The 23,770-nt window shown below is 59.6% G+C and overlaps 2 protein-coding genes across 2 annotated transcripts in view; one reads left to right on the plus strand and one right to left on the minus strand.

Annotated features, from left to right (window-relative positions):
- Nucleotides 1-2,268: 2,268 nt before the first annotated feature.
- LOC118697692 (protein DENND6B-like) lies at nt 2,269-19,274 on the minus strand. Its single transcript, XM_036400509.1, has 20 exons — nt 19,137-19,274; nt 14,798-14,836; nt 14,677-14,719; nt 13,795-13,907; nt 11,753-11,833; nt 10,622-10,727; nt 10,126-10,205; nt 9,917-9,979; nt 9,271-9,326; nt 8,516-8,638; nt 7,799-7,894; nt 7,628-7,722; nt 6,183-6,248; nt 6,000-6,064; nt 5,312-5,401; nt 5,006-5,059; nt 4,568-4,677; nt 4,022-4,124; nt 3,349-3,423; nt 2,269-3,006 (listed from the first exon to the last, which is right to left on the minus strand). The coding sequence occupies exons 1-20, from the start codon at nt 19,272-19,274 to the stop codon at nt 2,884-2,886; spliced, it is 1,719 nt and encodes a 572-aa protein (XP_036256402.1). The 3' UTR covers nt 2,269-2,883.
- LOC118697688 (RNA-binding protein 28-like) overlaps nt 19,273-23,770 on the plus strand; it is a 10,331-nt gene continuing 5,833 nt past the window's right edge. Inside the window, exon 1 of the mRNA XM_036400504.2 lies at nt 19,273-19,452. Coding sequence (XP_036256397.2) covers nt 19,273-19,452 — 180 coding nt within the window. The remainder of the gene's footprint in view (nt 19,453-23,770) is intronic.

Consider the following 23,770-nt stretch of genomic DNA (forward strand, 5'->3'; position numbering starts at 1 on the left):
GAGGACACGGCCCTGGGCCCAGTGTGACTCTTCCCACTGGATTTTGGGCTGGGATTTCCCCCTTTGGCTTTTCCTGGGGGCTGGACGTGCTGTAATTGGCCACACCAAGAGGAAGCCCCCCCGTGTCCTGTGCCACCCTGCCTGGGCTGTGCCTGCAGGGACCGGGAGCCCTGACCCTCTGTCCCTGTGTCCCCAGGCCCTGAGCGTGTCCCTGCAGGGCTTCCTGCACAGCCTGGTCTATGGCTGGATGAGGGAGAACTTCCGACGGGAGGTGCTGGCCCGGAGCCTCTCCCTGCAGAGCCCCGGGGGGCTCAAGGCTTTCTACGACGACTCCTTGGGGGCTGCTCCCTGAGCTCATCCCACTCCCTGGGGGCTGCTCCCTGAGTTCATCCCATTCCCTGGGGGCTGCTCCCTGAGTTCATCCCATTCCCTGGGGGCGGCTCCCTGAGCTCATCCCATTCCCTGGGGGCTGCTCCCACCTCATCCCATTCCCTGGGGGCTGCTCCCCGAGCTCATCCCACTCCCTGGGGGCTGCTCCCACCTCATCCCATTCCCTGGGGGCTGCTCCCACCTCATCCCATTCCCTGGGGGCTGCTCCCTGAGCTCATCCCATTCCCTGGGGGCTGCTCCCACCTCATCCCATTCCCTGGGGGCTGCTCCCACCTCATCCCATTCCCTGGGGGCTGCTCCCTGAGCTCATCCCATTCCCTGGGGGCTGCTCCCTGAGCTCATCCCATTCCCTGGGGGCGGCTCCCTGAGCTCATCCCATATCCTGGGGGCTGCTCCCCGAGCTCATCCCATTCCCTGGGGGCTGCTCCCTGAGCTCATCCCATTCCCTGGGGGCTGCTCCCACCTCATCCCATTCCCTGGGGGCTGCTCCCTGAGCTCATCCCATTCCCTGGGGGCTGCTCCCCGAGCTCCCACCTCATCCTATTCCCTGTGGGCAGCCCAAAGCCCCGGCAGGATTTGCACATTCCCAGCAGCTCAGGGAATCCTGGAATGGTTTGGGTGGGAGGGACCTCAAAGCCCCTCCAGGGACGCCTCCCACGGCTCCCAGTGTCCCGGCAGGATCCCCTGGATGCAGCCCCTGGTGCCTGGAGAGGTCTGGGGAGGGCACAGGGGGGGCTGGACAGGTCCCACAGCGCTGGAGGCACCTCAGCCCCTCCCTGCTGGAGACCCCCCAGCTTCCACAGATCCACAGGGATGGAGCACAGAATCCTGGAGCCACTGAGGCTGGGGTGGCACTGCAGGGGCTTTGAGGTCCCTTCCCACCCAAACCATTCCAGGACTCTGGGGCGCTGGGCTTGTAGGAGATGGGGTCTGGCCTCCTTGGGAGGAAGGCAAGGCTAAGAATACATCCCTGAGGGAGAATTCCTGAAGGAGGAAGTTGGGGCTGTTGAAGAACAGCTACAAGAGATGGGGGAGTGCCCATCCCTGGAGGGATTTCAAGGCCTGTGGATGTGGCACCTGGGGATACGGTCAGTGGTGGCCTTGGTGGGAATGGTTGGACTCGATGGGCTCCAAGGTTTTCCCAGCCCAAATGCCTCTGTGATTCTGTGATTCCGTGTCTTGGGAAGGGCAGAGGGACACACAGCCACCCACAGGCACTGTGAACCCTCCAGAAAACCGGGATGGCCACGAGTGACCAAGAGCAGGGACAGCCCTTCCCAACTCAATAAACCTCCCCAGCCTCCAAACCAGGACCCAGTTTGGCTCCAGCGTTTCTTTTAAACCACGATTTCCTGCTTTACAGGAGGGTTTGGGGCCTGCACGGACACACCTGGGATATGTAAGGCTTTACACTATCCCAAAGGATATTGCTCAGAACTCCTTACTCCAGCAGGGCAGGGGCACTGAGACACCCAGCAGCCTCCTGCAGCTCTGCCTGGCTCCAGAGGGGAAATTCAGGAAGAGTTCAGCCCCCTCTGAACCTCCCCAGCCCTGAGAATGGGCAGGGACAGCACAGCTTCCACTGGGAGCACTGGGAGCTGCCCCAGCTCAGGGCAGGAACAACCCAACAACCCCACCACGTGCAGAGGTGCTGGGTTCGACCCTCCAGGCTGCCACATCCCTCCCAAACCCCTTTTTGTAGGATAAAATTCCGTCCCTGGATGGAGCCCCTAGTGGCGCAATGCAGTTTTGGAGTACCAATGCCCTGATCCCAGCAAATCCATTCCCGAGGCAGGAAGGGGATCCCAGGCACAGGGGCTGCTCTGGAGGCAGGGGCAGAGCAGCAGGGCCCATTCCAGCTCGGCACAGGCTGTGAAATCAGCTTCTCCAGGTTTTATTGGGAAGGGGCTGGCAGGAGCTCTCCCAGTGCCTGGGGCAGAGCCCCAGCCCCGCTGTGTCCCTGGAGCTCAGGCTGGGTTCTCAAGCAGAATAAATAGGATTTGGGGCCAGCTCCTGCCAGCAGCCATTCCCAGGCACTCCGGGGAGCTCTGATCCCTGCGGATGCTCCTGCCCCTCCTCTGGCTCTGCCCTGGAGAAACAGAGCAGCAACTGTCCATGTCCAGCAACTCCTCCTCCTGCTCCCCCGGCCGCCCAGGGGCAGGGACAGTTCTGTCACCTCCTCCCCGTCCCCAGGAGCTGCCCTGAGCGCAGCCCCTGCAGGGCCGCTCCTGCTGCTGCCGCCGGGCGGGACGGGGCCGCGGGCACGCCGAGGATCCAAGCACGGGTAAGGATGGGGTGTCCGGGCGGGCCCTCCCGCCCTGCCGGTGCCGCCCAGGGGCCGATTCCGCGGGGACAGCCCCAGCCCAGCTCCGGGAGCGGCGCCCGGCCCCGCCCCGCGCTCCGAGGGCGATCCCGGCCGGCCCGGGCAGGAGCTGCCCCAGCGGCTGGAGCGGGCTGGGACAGGCTGGGAAGGGTCTCCAGGAGCCCCCCGGCTCAGGGGTGGTGCAGCACAGTCTGGAGGTCCTCGGGCAGCGAGCCGATGATGGTGTCGATGTAGAGACCCACCCTCTGCAGGGTCTCCTCCTTCACGGGCAGGTGCTGGCAGCGAGCCCTCACCTGCGGGGAAATGGGAATGAACGCATTCCAGGGGCCTTTCCCCTCCGCCCGGGCTCTGCCTGCTGCAGCTCAGGTTAAAAACGGGCAGGAAACGCCACCTGAACCTCGGGAGGGGAAGGACTTCCCTGGATTGTCCTAATTCTGAGGGTTTCACATAAACACCGAACTTCCCTGGATCCTCCCAGCTCTGAGGATTTCACACAAACACTGAACTTCCCTGAGCTTCCCAGCCCTCCAGGGAGGGAGAGCAAGGTTTTCCACAGCACAGGTGGGATCTGTGTCCCGGATTTCTCCCCACCCAGAGAGAGGAAGGAGTGCAGGGGGAGGGAGGCAGGGACTCACCAGCTTCTCCCGCAGCTTCAGCACCAGGTCCACGATCTCCACCTCGGACTTGTCCTTCATCCAGGCCACGATGTCCTAAGGAGAGAGTGGCTTCCCTCAGGGACACTTCCCAAGGGATTCCCCTAAGGAAAGCCTGGAGGTGAGCAGGGGCTTTCTCATCCTCATTCTTGAAACAGTGACAGAGCCCCTGCAGTGCCAGCCCTGCCATGGCAGGGACACCTCCCAGTGTCCCAGGCTGCTCCAGCCCCAGTGTCCAGCCTGGCCTGGGGCACTGCCAGGGATGCAGGGGCAGCCCCAGCTGCTCTGGCAATCCCAGCCCAGCCAGGAATTCCTCATTGCCAAGATCCCATCCCTGGCTGCCCTCTGGCACTGGGAGCCATTCCCTGGGTGCTGTCCCTGCAGGCCTTGGCCCCAGTCCCTCTGCAGCTCTCCTGGAGCCCCTGCAGGCCCTGCCAGGGGCTCTGAGCTCTCCCTGGATCCTTCTCCTCTCTGAGTAAACCCAGCCCTGTCCCTGCCACCCACTGCCTCACAGACACAGCCCTGTCCCTGTCCCAGCCCTGTCCCTGTCACCCACCGCCTCACAGACACAGCCCTGTCCCTGTCACCCACTGCCTCACAGACACAGCCCTGTCCCAGCCCTGTCCTTGTCCCTGTCCCTGTCCCTGTCACCCACCGCCTCACAGATGGCCTCCAGGTGCAGGGCCTCGAGCTTCTGGGTCATCTCGCGGTGCCGCTGCCGGAACCAACCGTCGAAGTTGGGGGACTTGAAGAATCGCCTGTGGAGAGGTTGGGAATTGTGATTTGTGGGGTGCTGGAGCTGGCAGGGACCCACAGGGCAATCCCATCCAACAACCCCACCTGTGCCCCACAGCTCCCCGAGGTGACCCTGGGCTGGCTCAGGGACACACCAGGACATGGGCACAGATTGCCAGAGCAGCTGGGGCTGCCCCTGCATCCCTGGCAGTGCCCAGGGCCAGGCTGGACACTGGGGCTGGGCACACACTGGGACAGTGGGAGGTGTCCCTGCCATGGCAGGGCTGGCACTGCAGGGGCTCTGGCTCATACTGGATTTGCCCTGGATTTGCTCTCCCTGACCATCCTGAGTTAATCCATAGATGAGTTCTGCTGAGCCCCACAGCTCCCACGGGGTCCCAGTGCTGATGCAGGGTTTGCTGCCCGTTGGGACAGGCCCAGCTGGGGCTGGGATCAGGATTCTCACCTGTAGAGCCCCAGCCAGTCCCCCTTGAGCACACAGGTGAGCTGGGGGCCAGCGTGCTCCAGGCTCTTCATGAAATCCTCCTGGCAGAACGGGCGGATCTGGGGGGGATTCTGCACAGGGAAATTCACGTTAGTCCATGGAAATCCATATCAGAGATTCCCAAAGGAAACCAGGAAAACAAGGGCTGCACTTCTAGTGGGAAAGGTACCCAAGGCACTGAGGATAAAAACACCCCGAGGTCAATCCTCATGTGAGATTCCCAGTAATTCAGCTCCTGGCAAAACTGGGAATATCTGTCCCAAAAATTCTTCCAACTTTTCAATGAATTTTTCAAGGAGTAAACCCCCTCTTCCTTCAACAGGGGAGGTTCCCAGGAGTGTGCCCAGCACCCTTAACCACTCCCAATCCCAAAGGGAAGGACTGGGAAGTGCATCCTACCTTCCACGGAGTGATGGCTCTCTGCAGAGGCATCAGGCTGGCCATGTAATGCTCCTAAAACAAGAAAAGATAAAAATAAAAAGAATAACTTACAGTTGAGGGGTCTCTTGTGGTGCCCCTGGCAGTGCCCAGGGCCAGGTGGACACTGGGGTTTGGAGCACCTGGGGACAATGGGAGGTGTCCCTGCCATGGCAGGGGGATGGGGATGAGTTTAAAGGCCCTTCCCACCCAGCCCCTCCAGGGTTCCCTGCTCCGGGGTCTGCCACAGGCACCGCTCCCTGTCCCCCCAGGTGTCCCTGCACTCACCAGAGGGATGATGAAGCTCTGGGTGAGCTCCAGGAGGTGCCTCCTCAGCAGAGCGCTCTGCACCTCCGAGGGGCGCTTCCGCTGGATGCCCTGCGGGACACAGGGGGTCACCCACGGCACAGCTGGGTCACACGGGGTCACACAGGGTCACCCATGGCACAGCCGGGTCACACGGGGTCACCCAATGTCACAGCCAGGTCACCCAGATGTCCCCTCACTGTCACACACAACCTGCAGCTCTGCAACCACAGGACCCTGAAGTGCTGCCCAGACTCCAGATCCCCAAATCCAGATCCCCAGATCCAGATCCCCAGATCCAGATCCCCAAACTCCCGATCCTCAAATCCAGATCCCCAGATCCAGATCCCCAGATCCAGATCCCAAACTCCAGATCCCATAGCACAGATTCCATCCTCTACTCAAACACATTAAAATTTCAAGTTCCACTACACAAAACCTGGGGTTTTTTTCAGGATTTTTTGATATCAATTCTTCTCACTCAGTTTATTGTTAGCACCAGGATTTAACCCTCCCTATCAAGTGGAAAATCCAAAACCTGGCATGATGAATGGTCCCATTACAGACTAAATCATCCCAAAGTGTAAGTTCTGCTCCTTTGGAGAGCTCTGTCTGCTCAAAGCGAGCTCTTGGCTCAGTTTCCCACCAGGACAGAGTGGGAGGTGCTTACCTTCAGCAGCCTTTTGATCAGGGTTTTGTCTTTGTGAAGGAATGTTTTATAGGAAGTGTAGATTCCTGGATGGCAAAAGCACGGGATCAGGAAAGATCAGGAGTCCCAAACGGCCACAGCTCCCTGCTGCCCAATCCCCAGGGGAAGGGTCAGTCCTGAGGGATTCCCGAGGCCTGCACCCACCTGGTTTGGTGTCCAGGGTCTTCAGCTTGGCCAGTTTCTTCACCTTCACCTGCTTGGGCAGGTCTCCTGTGACACACAGCAGGGACAATTCAGGCTCCGTCCTTCCTGCTGTGACTGCACCTGGGACACCCGGCCCTGCCCTTGCCCACCCTCAGAGCAGTCCAAGCTCCCTTCCCTGCTGGAATTCTGGGATGAGGATGTGCTAAAAACCAGCTCCTCCTCCCCAGGCCTTCCTTGGCTTCCCAGTCTACAAAGGTGCTCGATAAAGGAGAGGGGGTTTCTCTCTCTCTCCACCTCTCTCAATTTCCTGCCCAGGAGGGGCTTTTCCTCTCCTGGAAGCTCCAGGACAGCAATTCCTGCTCCCCACACCCTGCCCCAGCTCCGTGCTCCTCCTGCACATGGCCACAGCCAGAGGTGAGCTCCTGTGGCTGCTGGGCTCTCCCAGGAGAGGAAATCATCACTGCCAGGGCTGCTCCCTGCAGCCTCCAGCTGCTCTGCCAGCCCCACAGAGCCCTGGGCCAGCTCTCCTTCCATCCTGAGCTTCCCCCTTCACCCCCAGCTCACCCGGCACCCTGAGCTCCCCTGACAGACACCCTGAGCTCCCCCTTCATCCTGAGCACCCCTGGTGTAGGTGCAGTTTGTGGTGATGGGGAGTGGGGCTGCCCCAGCCCATCCCCATGGCACAGCTGGGAGAAGCAGGTGAGCAGCACTGACAGCACTGACAGCCATGGAGTGCCCAGGTGAGCAGCACTGACAGCCATGGGGTGCCCAGGTGAGCAGCACTGACAGCCATGGAGTGCCCAGGTGAGCAGCACTGGCAGCACTGACAGCCATGGAGTGCCCAGGTGAGCAGCACTGACAGCACTGACAGCCATGGGGTGCCCAGGTGAGCAGCACTGACAGCCATGGGGTGCCCAGGTGAGCAGCACTGACAGCACTGACAGCCATGGGGTGCCCAGGTGAGCAGCACTGACAGCCATGGGGTGCCCAGGTGAGCAGCACTGACAGCCATGGGGTGCCCAGGTGTGCTGAGCAACCACCCAGGGAGCAGAGGGCACACAGGTGCACTGCATGAACAGGAGGGCATAAAAGGGTGGGCTAAGAACAGCAAGGGCAGACACTTGCAGCCTCCTGAAGCGGTGTGGTGTTGCTCTAGATGGGCAGATGCCTGAAGCTTCCTGAATGGTAAGGTGTTACTGTGTATGGGGGAATGCTTAAAGCTTTCTGAAATTGGGGGATGATGCTCTGTGTATCGTGGCTGTCTTGACTGTGACACCCTGGCAGCCACCCTGGTCCCCTGAGCTCTCCCTTCACCCTGAGCTCCCCTGGCAGTCACCCTGAGCTCTCCCTTCACCCTGAGCTCTCCCTTCACCCTGAGCACCCCTGGCAGTCACCCTGAGCTCTCCCTTCACCCTGAGCTCCCCTGGCAGGCCCCCTGAGCTCACCTGACATGCGGGGCTCGCCCACCCGCAGGATGTGCGGCCAGTGCTGCAGGGTCTTGATGAAGAAGGGGTTGGTGACGCCCACGACGATGTTGGGCCTGGAAGGAGGGGACAGGCTGAGCGCTGGTGGCCCTGGCAGTCCCTGAGGGGAGGCGGCAGGGCAGGGGCACTCACGGGGCCTGGGTGCGCGTGGTGTATTCCTTGAACTCGCTGTCGTGGATGGTGAAGTAGGGCCGGAAGTCGCAGCAGTAACGCAGGGGGGCCAGGCAGCTGCAGGGACAGGCACAGACCCATGCAGGGTCACCCTGGGCACGGCAGGGTCACCCCGGGCTGGCAGGGTCACCCTGGACACAGCAGGGTCACCCCAGGCGTGGCAGGGTCACCCCGGGCTGGCAGGGTCACCCCGGGCCAGCACAGGGCACAGTCCCTGCCCTGGGGCCGTGCCCACGCTGGGGCTGCCACAGCCCAGGGTCCCTCGGCCCCCCCTGCCCCCCGGGCTCGGGCCCAGCCGCTGGCACAGCACCCCCAGGGCCCTTCCCAGCTCTGCAGCGCCCCAGGGGCTGGGGCTGACCCCAGGGCAGCACCTGGCACCCGGCCTGGCTGAGCCTCTCTGGGGAAGCTGCAGGTTTTTGGGGTTTTGTGCTAAGGCAGAGCTCTGAGCTGGGGAGAGAACATTCCTCAGAGCTGGACTTATCAGGGGAGATTCCTTTGTACTCCTCTCTATCCTCGCTGGAAAATGAGCATGGAATATTTGCAGTTTGTCTTGCAAAGCTTCAGTTTGCTAGCAAACTAAACCCAACCCAGGTGAGCAGCACAGAGTGCATGTAGGAGGGAAAAGCTGCCAGAATTTGCTGTCACAGCTCCCAGTCCCTCCCACCCTGTGGGTGCTACCTGGTGAGGGCCAGGACCATCTCTGAGGACATGGTTGGGGATGGTGCCATCACCACCATGGGCTCCCCCAGCAGCATCAGCTCCCAGAGCATCTGGATGTGGATCAGCACTGGCTGGAAGCACCTGGGACAATGGGAACAATGATAGGGTCAGTCAGGATGGACAGACACAGCTGTGGCCTGCAAGCCCCCCCTGGTGTGCTCCTGTCTGGGAATTTGAGATCTAGGATGGACTTCCAGCATTCCACAGGGAAATTCAGGTGTTTTCACCCGGGCTGTCACTCAGTTGTTTCATACAAGTTTAAAGGAAATGCTCTAACTAAAGTCAGGCAATCTGTGATCAGAAAATCATGGAATGGTTTGGGTGGGAAGGGACCTCAAAGCCCATCCAATGCCACCCCTGCCACTCCGGAGCCTCCTCTGGGCTCTCTCCAGCAGCTCCAGGTGCTGCTGCTGTGTCCCCAGGGCTGGGGGTCTCACCTGAGGGGGCACAGGGGCAGGATCCCCCTCCCCTGCTGCCTACACTGGGGCTCAGCCCAGGGCTGGGGGGCTCTGGGCTGGGTCAGGTCCAGCTCTCACCCCCTGCCCCTGGTGCTGTGCAGGGCACAACCCTCAGCTCAAACCCTGCCCAGAATCCCAAAGGAGTCCCTGGAATGCAGCAGCGTTTGATTCTGCACCATCCCTGCAATTTATGGGATGCTCCCAGCAGGGAGAGGGTGGCAGGTGGAGGGGAGAGGGTTGGGAGGAGCCTCTCACCTGAACAGATCCAGCTCATGAACACTGGGGAGAACCAGGGGGGCTGGTAACAGATTCTGGATGAGGAAGGGAGAAAAGGCTGTTAGTAGCTGTTAGTGAACTGTGAGGAGATGGGAGCAGCCTGCCTGGAATTCCACCAGCCAGCCACAGGGAACAAGGCTCACACCCTGAGGTGGGCAGCACTCAATCCCAAACTAACTCTTGTGCCTACAAACTAAGGAAGATTCCCTTTTTTTTCCAGATGGGAAAGGCTGTCCATGCCTGCTCCTTTGTTTTCCAGGGTTTCCTCTGGTGGGAGAGCGTTTGAGACACAGCAGAGCCAGCGGGGTTAGAGATGTGGCACCAAACCAGTGTTAGTCACAGCAGAGAAAGGGAGAGGGAAGGAATCCAAACCAGAGCTGAACCAAAACACTGAAGCAAATTCAGAACAACTCCAGGATGAAGGCAGGAGACCCAGTAGGGCCTGACTTCCCAGGAAAAGCAAGGGGAGCAGTGAGTAAAGCACCCAGACTGGGTGCAGAGAGCCCTGTATGACCCCAGGCAGGAGAGCCTGGCGTGGAGCTGCTGAGACCACAGTGATCCCGGGCCAAAGGATTCCCAAGAGGATTCAGGATCCAGCTCCTCCCTCTGTGCCAGCCCCTCTCACCTCCTGGTTGCACTGCTTCACTGGGCTGGAGCCTGGCTTGTCCACCCGGGATGGGATCCTCACCTGCAGGACAAGGAGAGCAGGGATCGCACTGGGGTGGGATTGGCGGGGCAGAAACTTCCCAGCCACCATTTCCAGCGGCAAAGGCTGTGGGGAATGTGGGCTGGGCAGGGATTTCACATGCAGGACCGTGGAACAGGTCCAGGTACCTGGATGACAACTCCCATCACGGGCAGGTTCAGGGTCTGGCCAGGCACTGGGGGTGGCCACTGGTCGATCTCGTTGCACACTGAGGGACACAGGGAAGGGAAGAGTTTCACCTGAGAGAGAATCCAGCTCATCCTGGCATTCTGAAAGGGAACTGTTCCCTTTCCCAGCTCCCCCTGGCTTGTGGCAGACCCAGAGCTGATAGATCAGGATGAAGTGACCCAGGCAGGAAAGGCCGGATGGAGGCACAGCAGATTCCTGCCTTTGGGAATACACTGCATTCCTTGGGAACACCCTGCATCCAAACTGACAGCCCCACCCCCTTCCTCCCCACAATGCCTCCTTTACACCTGCTTATCCGCTTGGACAAGCAGGAGGAAGTTCTTCCCTGCTGGAATGTGCTCCAGAATGAAGCCATTCGGAGCATTCCAGCTGTTTTCCAGGAACCTCCCAATGCAGCCCCTCTATCCCGAGCTGGAATTCCTGCCCCCAGCTCACCTGCCTCCAGGCAGGGCTCCAGCTTGTCGAAGTATTCCGGAGCAATCAGCTGCAGCAGGCACTGGAACAGGTTCACGTAGGGAAGGCGGGACACGAGCACCAGGGACTGGGAACGGCACATTTGGGATCAGGACCCCCATGACCCCAGCACTGCACATTTCTGTACTGCTTAGAGAGGGGTGAACTTTAAAAACCCAGCACTAAACCCGTGGAGCAGCTCCCAAGCAGCACTTTGGTGGAGTTCTTGCTGCCACCTGCTCGTGAGCCAGGATTTGGGAGAGCAAAGGGATGGGAGCATGGCCTGGCAAAGGAGCAGCTGGAGAGGGAATAAAAGTCAATTGCTGGTGGGTTCAAAGCTCCCAAAAACCATTTCAGGTGGAGAAGCACAAAAGAGTGACTCCTGAAATGGGAATTGGGCAGATAAAGTCAAGGAATGCTGGGGAAGGACAAAGGAGCTTGGAATAACAAATTGTGTCCAGGAAGGCCCTTTTTGTTCTAATTGGGGTTTTCTTGTGAAATAAATCCCTGGTTTTTACAGCTGTCCCAACCCAGCTTCACTGGAAGTTTCATTGTTACACTGACTCTCCTCTTCCTCAAGCCATTAATGAGTGCATTAATTAGGAATGCAGGAGTCATTTAAACCCCTCCTGTCCAGCCCCAAACTTGGCCATTTGAATTCAAACCTCATCCAAGTCTGATAATTCCTTCCCTGAGCAATCCCACTGTTCCAGTGGAAAACTCACTGGTTTAGTGGGGATGGAAAAACTGATTTCTGCATTAGCAGGAGTCTGAAAGGAACTCCTGGAGGTGGAGGGCACAAAGCTCAGGACATTGCTGGGACTGAGATGTCCCCATGGACCAGCACAGGACAAGGGGGAATGGCCTCAGGCTGGGCCAGGGGAGGGGCTGGGTGGAATCAGCAGGAATTTCTCCATGGAAAGGGGCTCAGGCCTTGGAACTGCCCAGGGAGCTTTGGGGTGCCCATCCCTGGAGGTGTCCCAGGAATTCCTGGAGGTGGCACTCAGGGCTCTGGGCTGGGGACAAGGTGGGCATTGGGCACAGCTGGGACTGGATGGGCTGGGAGGGCTTGTCCAGCCCCAGGGACCCTGGGGTTCCAGACTCGGCACTGACCTTCTGGAAGTAGCCCCTCCTCATGGAGCTGTCCTTGACCTGCCGGAAGTACACGTACCCAAAATAGTGAGCAGCCTCTCGCTGCAGGGACAGAGGGACAGGGACAGACAGAGAGTGACAGAGGGACAGAGCGAGACAGGGAGGAACAGGAAAAGAAAAGAGAGACAGTTAAGGACAGCACAGCCCCACTGCCACCAACCCCTCCTGAGCCACCCCCCTGCTCTGACACCTCCCAGCCCTCCAAGAGAGCTTCCCATGGGGACACAGGGAGAGACACAACTGGAGCCAGGCTGGGAGGGCTGGGGGTGCTCACATGGAGAGGAAGATTCCAGGGAGAGCTCAGAGCCCCTGTCAGGACCTAAAAGGGGCTCCAGGAGAGCTGCAGAGGGACTGGGGACAAGGCCTGCAGGGACAGCACCCAGGAAATGGTTTCCCACTGCCAGAAGGCAGGGATGGGATCTTGGCAATGAGCAATTCCTGGCCCTGGAACAGAATTCCTAGAGGAAAATCTGTGGCTGACCCTGGATCCCTGGCAGCGTCCAAGGCCAGACTGGACATTGGGGCTGGAAGCAGCCTGGGGACAGTGGAAGGTGTCCCTGCTTCAGTTCCCTCTCCCAGAATTGCCAGGATCTCCCTGCTTCAGTTCCCTCTCCCAAAACAACTGAGGTATCCCAAATTCAGTTCCCTCTCCCAGTGGACCTGGGGTCTCCCTAATTCTGGTCCACCTCCCAAAATATCTGGGGGGTCCCCCTGACTCAGTTCAGTTCCCTCTCCCCAATTCAATTCATTCTTTGATCTCCCTGACCTAATTCCCTCTCCCAGTACAACTTCCTCTCCCAGCAGTTCCCTGACCCCTGATCCAGTCCCACCTTTGATCCCATTCCCTGTCCCAGCAGTCCCTGTCCCCTGATCCCATTCCCTGCCCCAGCAGTTCCCTGTCCCCTGATCCCATTCCCTGCCCCAGCAGTCCCTGTCCCCTGATCCCATTCCCTGTCCCCTGATCCCATTCCCTGTCCCAGCAGTCCCTGTCCCCTGATCCCATTCCCTGTGCCAGCAGTCCCTGTCCCCTGATCCCATTCCCTGTCCCCTGATCCCATTCCCTGTGCCAGCAGTTCCCTGTCCCCTGATCCCATTCCCTGTCCCCTGATCCCATTCCCTGTGCCAGCAGTTCCCTGTCCCCTGATCCCATTCCCTGTCCCAGCAGTCCCTGTCCCCTGATCCCATTCCCTGTCCCCTGATGCCATTCCCTGCCCCAGCAGTCCCTGTCCCCTGATCCCATTCCCTGTCCCCTGATCCCATTCCCTGTCCCCTGATCCCATTCCCTGTGCCAGCAGTCCCTGTCCCCTGATCCCATTCCCTGTCCCCTGATCCCGTTCCCTGTCCCAGCAGTTCCCTGTCCCCTGATCCCATTCCCTGTCCCAGCAGTCCCTGTCCCCTGATGCCATTCCCTGTCCCAGCAGTTCCCTGTCCCCTGATCCCATTCCCTGTCCCAGCAGTCCCTGTCCCCTGATGCCATTCCCTGTCCCAGCAGTTCCCTGTCCCCTGATCCCATTCCCTGTCCCAGCAGTCCCTGTCCCCTGATGCCATTCCCTGTCCCCTGATCCCATTCCCTGTCCCCTGATGCCATTCCCTGTCCCAGCAGTCCCTGTCCCCTGATCCCATTCCCTGTCCCCTGATCCCATTCCCTGTCCCCTGATCCCATTCCCTGTGCCAGCAGTCCCTGTCCCCTGATCCCATTCCCTGTCCCCTGATCCCATTCCCTGTCCCAGCAGTTCCCTGTCCCCTGATCCCATTCCCTGCCCCAGCAGTTCCCTGTCCCCTGATCCCATTCCCTGTCCCAGCAGTTCCCTGTCCCCTGATCCCATTCCCTGTCCCAGCAGTTCCCTGCCCTGCTCTCCCTCCCCGTGAGCACAGAAGGAAATCCCTGTGCTGAGCCGTTCTTGTCTCACAGTTCCCACAGGCAGGAAAAGGAGGATTTCCCCAGGGCCCCCAAGTCCATGGCATCCTTGGCTTTCCCCGGCGGGTGTGAGGCCAGGACCCACCTGCAGCGTCACCGGGGCCTCGCGGTTGTACCTGCCGTCATCCTGGAACGGGCAGCTCCGGGAGGCCCCGGCCTGGCGCAGCCGGAAGCTGAACTGGGTGTCCCCGAGGCCACCTGGGGCAGAGACAGCACACAGGGACAGTGACAGGGAATGGCACAACGGGAGGGGCTGTGGGGAAATCCAGCAGGGAACGGGGAGGGACGGGGGAGAAACCAAAGCAGAGAAATCCAAAAGGGAGGGGAAAGGGGAAAAGCGGAATGGGAAGGAAAAAGGAAATGGAGCTATAGGAAAAAGCTTTTCCCTGGCAGGGTGGGCAGGCCCTGGCAGCTGGGGCTGCCCCTGCATCCCTGGCAGTGCCCCAGGCCAGGCTGGACACTGGGGCTGGAGCACCTGGGACAGTGGGAGGTGTCCCTGCCACAGCAAGGGTGGCACTGCAGGGGCTCTGGGGTCCCTCCCCACCCAAACCGTTTCAGGATTCCATGGAAATGCAGAAACCCTTACTGGGGTTATTATTCCATGGAAATGCAGAAACCCTTACTGGGGTTATTATTCCATGGAAATGCAGAAATCTTTAAAGCCCCAGGGCCTGGCAGGATGAGCGGATTTATTTCTCTTTGTCCCTTTGTGAAGCATAAACTCAGGTTTGGGAACATTTCTGCTGGAAGTGTCCCCTCCCCAGCTCCTGCTCCCAAACACAGGAATGTGACAGCTGCCACCCCTCCTGGCCACACCGGGAATTCCCTGGGAGCACAGGTTCCCACCCAGCAGAGCACGGGGGCTCTGGCCCAGCCCCAGGGTGCTCCCTGCAGTCCTCTCGGCCCTGCTCCACCCCAGGGACTGTCCTTCCAGCAGGGACACTTGTGTCACCCCGGGATCACCCACCTGAGTAGGAGTCTGGGAAGGACAGGTAGCAGATGCTCGTTTTCTGCAAAAAAACCAACACCCAGTGAGAGCCCTGCGAGCTGCCGGCAGAGGAGGGAGGAGGGGAAGGAAGGGTGGTTACCTCCTTCTCGGTGAGCCTGAAGTCGTGGGGATACACCAGCTGTGGAGAGAGCAGAGCCTGTCAGCCCCTGTGCCCACAGCTCCACACACAACAACGCCTCCCTGATCCCAACAGAGCCCGCAGGAGAGCACCTGGGATGATTTAAACTCTGAACCTGTCACTGAACCCGGCTTTATTTGCATTTCTGGACAGACCCAAAGGCTCCTGGCTTAGATTTATTGCTGAGAGCTGATGGCTGAGTGAATGAACAGCCCCAAATCCTCTGGGAGTATTCCAGATGTGCAAACATCTGTTCTGTCAGGAGCAGGGCAGGACACACAGGAGGGGCAGGGTGGAGAGGGAGCTGGGAAAGAGCAGGGGGCTGTGGGGGGATGCACTGCAGGGGGAACCAGGAGGGCTCAACAGCCATGGCTGAGACAAACCCCAAGGGAGGAATTCCATCAGTGCTGGAACTGATAACCTTGGAGGGCTTCTCCAGCCTGACTCTGTGCTCCTCATAACCCACAGAGACCACAGAGCCAGGGAATCCTGGAATGGGTTGGGTGGGCAGGGAGCCCAGAGCCCCTGCAGTGCCAGCCCTGCCATGGCAGGGACACCTCCCACTGTCCCAGGCTGCTCCAGCCCCAGTGTCCAGCCTGGCCTGGGGCACTGCCAGGGATGCAGGGGCAGCCCCAGCTGCTCTGGCAATTCCAGCCCAGCCAGGAATTCCTCATTGCCAAGATCCCATCCCTGGCTGCCCTCTGGCACTGGGAGCCATTCCCTGGGTGCTGTCCCTGCAGGCCTTGGCCCCAGTCCCTCTGCAGCTCTCCTGGAGCCCCTGCAGGCCCTGCCAGGGGCTCTGAGCTCTCCCTGGAGCCTTCTCCTCTCCAGGTGAGCACCCCCAGCTCTCCCAGCCTGGCTCCCTGGGAACTGAGGGGCTCCAGCCCTGCAGCAGCTCCGGGGTCTCTCTGGGCTCTCTCCAGCAGCTCCAGGTGCTGCTGCTGCTGTGTCCCCAGGGCTGGGGCAGCTCTGCAGGTGGGTGGCACAGGGTGGGTCCCGAGGAGAAGGATCCCACAGAGCCCCTCTGAAGTGCAAGAATTGCAGCGGAGCAGAAGGAGCCGGCCCGGGCCGGGCTGAGCTGGATCTCCCGTGTCAGCCTCGGGAGCTGTGCTCCAGAATCAGCTGCAGCTGCAGCCAGGAGCTCCCCCAGTGCCTGACTCTCCTCTCCAGGCTAGAAATAGCCCGGGTGGCCCCGTGCCAGGGGCTGGAAGTTCACCCAGCTCTGACAATTCCCGCGGATCCCTTGGCGAGGGCAGCGCTCTGGCCGTGCCAGCCAAATTCCCAATTACCAGCGCTGCTGATGAGCCCTGCTGGGAGAGAAAAGCCACCAAAACCCCGAGGCAAAATGATCCCCGAGCACTGGGACCTCAGCGTGGACAGGGAGGGCTGGGATGCTGCAGTGGGAGGGGATTGGGATTGTCCCAGGGCATCCATCACCTCCCTGCTCCCCTTGTTCTGTGCCAGGACCCCCAACACCTCCCCGTGGCTGGGACTAATGAGCCCCTACCCAAAGATTTATCTGTTAATTCCCAGGGAATGATGGCCAGGCCAGGGAGCCCTGGACAGCTGATCCTGGTCCATCAGGAGCCTGTGAATCCCAGGAATTGTGCTTTCCTCAACATTTGCTGCCTAATTCAGAGCAGGAGTTGGGACAAGGCTTCAGCTTCTCCTGCTGGATTTTGGGGGGGCTTTCTGCCAGAGAACGGTTGGAAAATCAGGCTTTAACCTCCAGGGCTGGAATTTATGATCTCAGAGGTCTTTTCCAACCTTAATCCCTCATCTCAGCTTCCCCTTCACTTAAACTCTGCTGTTTCTCTGTTTGGGGCGCAGGGAAATCATCAAAAATCCAAAAGTTCAAAATCTCAAATCCAAGCCAAAAGGAATCTGAGTCACTATAACTTTTCAAAAGCCAAAAAAAGGCAAATGAAAAGGAAATTAGGATGTGTAGAAGTCCCTGGATGTCTCCAGAGCAGCCCAAAAGGGCTTCAATCCCATCCTAAAGTGTTTATTTGGTTATTTGAAGGTGGGGGGGCCAGAAACAGGAATTCCATTTAATTCCTGCCTTGATTTGGGCTCTGCTTTCCAACACCTTCTCCACTGTCCATGGAAGCAGAGTGGGAATTGCTGAATTCCAGGATCTTTGGGCTCTCCCTTAGAGACTTCTGGATTTCTGAATCTCCCATTGCTGAATTTCAGAGACCCTCCAGGTTTGTACCCACAGAAACCCCCTGGGTTTGCATGGCCAGACCCCCTAAATTGGTACCCCCAGAGCCCCCCAAGCCCCCACAGCTTCTCCTCTTCCTGGCTTCCCTTCCCATGTCTCATCCCTGCCCCTTCCCCTTCCCTCTGGAACAGAATTCCACAATGCTTTTCCAAAGGAAGGGGGACAGGGGGGCTGTGTCATCCCCACTGACATGTTCCCAGTTTTCCTAAGTCATTTGTGCCACATAAGGAACATTTTCCCACTGAAACTTATGCAGGCAAATGGAGGAAAAGAAGGAAATTCCTTTCTAGGGATGAACAAACTACATTCCTGCATCCCTCATCCACAAAGGCAGACAGGTGAGAACCCACCTTTCCACATCAAAACACAACTACAAAGTGTTGAATTCGCCATGTTAATTATTATCCCAGTATTCCTCCCTTTCTTGGGGTATTTCAGGCCGGGTTTTGCAGGAAAAAGGATCAAACAGGTGAAACTCGGGTCTGGAGGAGATTTTTTTATTCACTTTGAGGCTTCAGGGAAAGAAACAATCAAGTGTTCAAGGCAAGGGAGCAGCAACAAGGTGGAGTTGGTTCCTCCTGCTTCCCATTCCCTTTGGAAGCTCCAGCATTTAAAACTGGGAAGGCTGAATTCTCTGAAAACAAGATCAATCTCCCTAAAAAGGGCAGAGCAAGGAGTGACTCCCACAACCACACAAGAGATAAGAAGGAATTTGAGGTGATGCCTCAGGTTCAGACAAATCCACACTTCCCTGCTTTCCTCGGAGAGCAGCCCCTGAGGAGCCCAGCTCCCCCCAGACCCTCCTGCAGGACGAGCACTGGGCATTCCAGGGAATTGGGAACAGCCCTGTCCAGCCTTTCCCACCCCAATCCCACCCCCTCTGGCCCCACGAGGGGCTCAGCCCTGCTCCAACCCAGCCAGGGAACTTCCCCTCCCTGGGAATCCTGCACGGACACCTCCCTGCCCTGGCTGCTGGGAATGTGTGTCTTTGGAATCCTGGAATGGGTTGGGTGGGAAGGGACCCCAGAGCCCCTGCAGTGCCAGCCCTGCCATGGCAGGGACACCTCCCACTGTCCCAGGCTGCTCCAGCCCCAGTGTCCAGCCTGGCCTGGGGCACTGCCAGGGATGCAGGGGCAGCCCCAGCTGCTCTGGCAATCCCAGCCCAGCCAGGAATTCCTCATTGCCAAGATCCCATCCCTGGCTGCCCTCTGGCACTGGGAGCCATTCCCTGGGTGCTGTCCCTGCAGGCCTTGGCCCCAGTCCCTCTGCAGCTCTCCTGGAGCCCCTGCAGGCCCTGCCAGGGGCTCTGAGCTCTCCCTGGATCCTTCCCTTCCCTCCCAGCCGGGCTCCATGGGACGTGTCACCCTGGGCAGGTTTTATTCCATGAAGAGGATCCATAAAGGTCTCTTGGATGCTGCCCTGGCCCCTCCCTGCCCTGTGCACCCCCCACCCCACAAAGATCCCCCTCACCCCAAATCTCTGCTCGGGCCCCCCTCCCCTCCCTGTTCGCTGCCCCCAGCCCAACCCTGGTCCCCCTGTCCACACCCCCAACCGTGATACCGCTTTTCCCTGTCCATTCCTAATCCCGCTTTTCCCTATCCATTCCTTATCCCGCTCTTCCCTGTCCATTCCTAATCCCGCTTTTCCCTATCCATTCCTTATCCCGCTTTTCCCTGTCCATTCCTTATCCCGCTCTTCCCTGTCCATTCCTAATCCCGCTTTTCCCTGTCCATTCCTAATCCCGCTTCTCCCTCTCCGTTCCTTATCCCGCTTTTTCCTCTCCGTTCTTTATCCCGCTTCTCCCTCTCCGTTCCTAATCCCCTCCGTTCCCGTCCTTAATTCCCCTTCCACTCCGCCATCCCCGATTCCCTCTCTCCCCATCCCTGCTCGCTCCACACCCCCAGTCCCTGACTCCCCTTGTCACCTCCCTATTCTCGATTCCCTCTCCCCATTCCCGACCCTCAGCCCCATCCCTGATTCCCCCTTCCCTCTCCCCATTCCCGCTCCCCTCCTCTCCATCCCGGCTCCCCTCACAGCCCCGCTCCCTGAGGCGCTGTGCCCGTGCCCGTGGCGCACCTCCATGGCCTGTCCCAGCTCCAGATCGAAGGTCACCACACACACGCAGTCGATCCATGCGGCGAAGCGGCCCCAGGGCAGCGGGGAGGCGGCGGCGGCGCGGCGGGGCCGCGGCCCGGCCCGGCTCAGCGCGTCCATGGCGGCGCCGCCCGCGCGCGGCCCGCCCCGCGCCGCGCCCCCTGCCGGCGGGGAGGACCCCGCGCCAACGCGCCCCCGCCCGGCCGCGCCGCGCCCCCTGGCGGCCAGGAGGTCCCGAGCACCATCGAGACGGGAGCGGGCGCGCAGGGCGGGGCTGTGCGGGTGTCATGGCGGCGGCGTGAGGGCTCCGCGGGGCTTGGGTCTATTGAACCCGCGGCCGCTTCACCGCTCAGCGCCCGGTCCCCGCCTGTGCCGGCCGGGGCCTGTCGGACCCCCGTGTGTGCCGGCCGGAGCCTCCCCCGGCCCCCGCCTGTGCCCGGTCTGAACCCCCGTTCGCAGCCCGTCCCGCGGGGCCGGTTTTAGGAGCGTTCCAAACACCGTTTTAGAAAAGGCGCTGTTTATTCCCTGCCGGGCGTGAGGAGGAGATTTCCACAAAGCAAGCTCAGGAAGGGGTAAAAAATGGCATCTCTTTTACAGGAGAAGTTGCACAGACCCGCCCCGGTGTAACTCACACTCTCCACCTGCCTAACGCACAATTCGTTGTGTGACCTCACCTGACCCAGCTGAGAGTTGACTTTCGCTTGAGAGAGAGTTCTTTTATTGAGCGACTCCTGTTGTAGAAGTTACCTGACGCCTCAGTTACGTTTACAAAGGTGAGAAAATGAATTAGATCCCTTTAGAAGCAGTTTTCCCCGGGAATGAGGATTCACCGGGGAGCCCCGGGGCCGGGAGCTGTCCCGGGGGTGTTGGCAGAGCCGGGCACGGACGGGGCTGTTCCAGGGCAGAGGGCAAAGGCTGGCCCGGGATTGTTAGTTACCGTGATTTTTGTGGGATTCCAGGCACGTGAATGCAGTGCACGAGCTGCTTCCTGCTCAGGGACATCTGGGAAATGGGAAATATCGGGGATAAATCACAGATCTGTGGCAGGTTTGCTGAGGAGCTGAGGAGCACCCAGGCACTTTGGGGGGTTATTTATTGCCAGGATCAGGCCCGGAGCAGAAGAGTAGGAGCAGTGTAAAGAGAAAATGTGAAAAGGAACCATTTCACCCTGGCAGTGCCCAAGGCCAGGTTGGACAGGGCTTGGAGCACCCTGGGACAGTGTCCCTGCCCACGGGACTGAGTGGGCTTTGAGGTCCCTTCCAGCTAAACCATTCCATGATTCCAGAGTGCCCGGAGGTGTCCAAGTGACCCTGAGTGTCCCCCCAGGCTCCCCGGGTGTGTGGTGACACACCAGCTCCTGGCAGGAGCTGTTTTCCACAGGAATCCCATGGCCAGGCTGCCGAGCTCCCACAGCAGCATCGCTCCCGTCGGTTTGGTTATTTGATTTTTGGCACTTCTTTGGTCCCCCAGTGCAGTTCGTTCAGTTTCAGCTCTTTAATGTCCTTGCCCCACCTGCCCCGCCCCTGTCGAGCTCCCCTGGTCAGGGAGCAGAGGAGCTGCACTTAAACACTGCCCTGTCCCATGAACTGCTAATTAATGCTGATTATGATTTATTACAGGCTTGTAATAAAGCCTGCAACACTGCATTTACACTTGCCACACTTGGAGCTGATTCTTGCCACACAAGGGACAGGAGGAAAAGACAAGGAAAATATGAATTAAAAATATTGGACATTTTTTCCTCAGTAACTCTTTGTCCCGCAGTAAAAATCAGTTTTAATCTTGTCCCAGGGGGTCTCCCATGGCTGATTTCACTGCAGCCACACGAACATTCCCACCTGGCCAAGCAGAAGAAAATTAACTGTGAATAAAAAGGGCAATAAAAGTGCTTAGAACATCTGAGAAGTATAAAAGTGAGGGCTGGAGGGTTTCCATTAGAATGGGAGCAGAGCCCTGTCCCTGGGCATGGAACTGTCAGGGGCAGTAGGTCACACCCAGCATCCCCATTCCTTCACAGAGAATTTCCCAGAGTCACGAGGCAGGACAGACAAATGTTGGAATCACAGAATCAGGGAATCCTGGCATGGCTGGGTGGGAAGGGACCCCAGAGCCCCTGCAGTGCCAGCCCTGCCATGGCAGGGACACCTCCCACTGTCCCAGGCTGCTCCAGCCCCAGTGTCCAGCCTGGCCTGGGGCACTGCCAGGGATGCAGGGGCAGCCCCAGCTGCTCTGGCAATCCCAGCCCAGCCAGGAATTCCTCATTGCCAAGATCCCATCCCTGGCTGCCCTCTGGCACTGGGAGCCATTCCCTGGGTGCTGTCCCTGCAGGCCTTGGCCCCAGCCCCTCTGCAGCTCTCCTGGAGCCCCTGCAGGCCCTGCCAGGGGCTCTGAGCTCTCCCTGGAGCATTTCCCACTCCAGGGGAACATTCCCAGCTCTCCCAGCCGGGCTCCACAGGAGGTTTCCTTGACCTGAGGACCTGCCCCAGAGCAGTTTTGGTTTCCTGTTGTTGAACCCCCCGAGACCTCAGGCCTCCTTTGCCTGGCTCCTCTCGGTACCTCCCGGCGGGAGCCCTGCGGGGCTCGGGCTCTGCCCAGCCCAGGGGAGGCTGCAGAGCGGGATTTTCCCGGAGGGCTGAGCTTGGTGCTCTCAGGAGAGGCTGTGAGGGTCCGATGGCAGGAGCCGGCTGATCCCAGAGCCCGGCCTGAGCTGGGGAGCTCCGGCTGCTGCTGGACCATATTTGGGAAGGTCGGTGGTGCAGCTCTGCAAGCGCAGCGCTGGTGCCGAGCGCGGAGCTGCCGGGGCAGCGCTGGGGCCGCTGCTCATCTCCCCGGCAACCCGGCAAACACAACATTGCCCAACCCTGCCGGCTATAATTAACCGTGCGCCCCGGCCCCGCAGGAGCCGCTGCCCTGGCCGCCCGCGCTCCCGCACTGCCGGGCGGGATAATGTTCCCCAGAGCAGCGAGGAACATTCCCTGCAGCCCCGGGAACGTGCGGGGTGCCGCAGGCCAAGGAATGCGAGCTGCTCCTCGGGCTGTTTGCGCTCGGGCACTCGGAGCTGTGGGATTCGAACCAGGCCTGGTCACTCGGCCCAAAAGGCAGCCAGAGAGAAACGCCGGGGTTTGGAAATGCTCCCAGAGCAGCGCTGGGTGCTCGGCAGAGTCTGTGGCTGCGGGAGGAGGGAGGAGAGCTCGTCCCCTCCTCCCTGCAGGGCCGCTCAGATTAATGTCAAACTGGCGCTGGGAGATCCTGTTCTGATGCCTGCTGGAGGCACCAGATCACGCCTCAATCCTGAGCCAAGAATAGATCCCAGAATTCTTCATCATCCACAGCCTATTCTGGGCCTGCAGCCTCCCACCCAGCGTGTGCCCGCTCCGCTGGGAATCCTGCTCAGGCTCAGCTCCGCTCCCTGCTCCAGAGCTGGGAGCTCTGCAGCCAGAGCGCTCCTTGTGCCGAGGGGCTGCCCTCACAAAGAGCACCTGCAGGGAATCCTGCCATGGTTTGGATTGAGGGGGTCCCTAATGCCACCCAGTGCCACCCTGCCAGGGACAGGGACACCTTCCGTGAGCCCAGGCTGCTCCCAGCCCCAATGTCCAGCCTGGCGCTGCCACAGCTGGGCTCAGCCCCTTGTGTCGGTGCTGAGGACGTTCCAGCTGTTGTTCCCAGTGGGATCCGGTGCCCTGTGTCACAACCAGGGCACAGAACCGTGGCCTGGGGTGTCTGTCCCTGTCCCTGCTGGGAGAGGGGAGCTGGCAGCTCCTGGCCCTGCTGCTGCCAAGCCCAGAGTTCAGCTGTATCTTAGTGTGTTCCAGAGGGCTGGAGCAGAGACGAGGGAAGCTGTTCCAAGGTTGGAACTCTAGAAATCAGCTGGAGGAGTCAGGCTGTACAACCCCAGCCCTCCTGGGGGTGGGAATGGGCTCTGGGGGCAGCTGGAAGGTTTGGGAATTTGCTTGGATGGTTTCGTCCTGTCCCCAGAAGCCACAGTAAGCCACAAAAAATGCTTTATAAGCCCATTTCCCTCCAACAGAACGAAACAGGGAAGTGAAACTCCTGAGGTTGTGCTATTTTTTCCCACATTAATGGCCACCAACGTGCTAATTACCACACTGGGTGCTGTATAAATTCTAGGAGTCCTTCCCTTGCTGCCCTTACACTGGAAAAGTGTCCATAAATGAGGAATTTTACCCACTCGGTCATGGGGGACACTTCTAGTGGCATTTCTATGTGCACAGTCCCATGGCCAAACCCCAGCATGTGGCAGGGGTGACACAGGATGAGCCTTAAGCTCCCTCCCAGCCCTGACCATTCCAGGATCCCGTGATTCCGTGCCCCCTGGGAGCAGGGCAGTACAAAACCGTCCCTCTTTTCCCGTGGCAAAGGCCACGTTTTCCCTGTAAACTTTAACCACGTGCAGGAATCTGTGCAGGGTCAAGGCCTCGGCGAGAGCAGCACGGAGCAGCTTAGTGGTAAATCTCATGGCAGGAATTCACTTTGGAATGAACGATTGGATGGCTTCCTGCTGGTTCCTGGAGGATGCTGGCACTTGGAAAGCAGTTTATCCACGAGACAAAGACAAATCCGGGCACGGCGACAGCGATCCAGGAGCCCAGGCAGCC

This window comes from Molothrus ater, chromosome 5 (assembly GCF_012460135.2).
Source record: "Molothrus ater isolate BHLD 08-10-18 breed brown headed cowbird chromosome 5, BPBGC_Mater_1.1, whole genome shotgun sequence".
Classification (NCBI taxonomy): domain Eukaryota; kingdom Metazoa; phylum Chordata; class Aves; order Passeriformes; family Icteridae; genus Molothrus; species Molothrus ater.

What these genes read in the sequence shown, in the direction of transcription:
- LOC118697692 (XM_036400509.1), bottom strand. Translation starts at nt 19,274, where the DNA reads ATGGACGCGCTGAGCCGGGCCGGGCCGCGGCCCCGCCGCGCCGCCGCC. An exon ending in ACCACGCGCACCCAGGCCCC is followed by an intron (nt 7,723 to 7,798) that starts GTGAGTGCCCCT and finishes CCCTCCTTCCAG; the next exon opens with GCCCAACATCGTCGTGGGCG. An exon ending in TGATCAAAAGGCTGCTGAAG is followed by an intron (nt 5,402 to 5,999) that starts GTAAGCACCTCC and finishes TGTGTCCCGCAG; the next exon opens with GGCATCCAGCGGAAGCGCCC.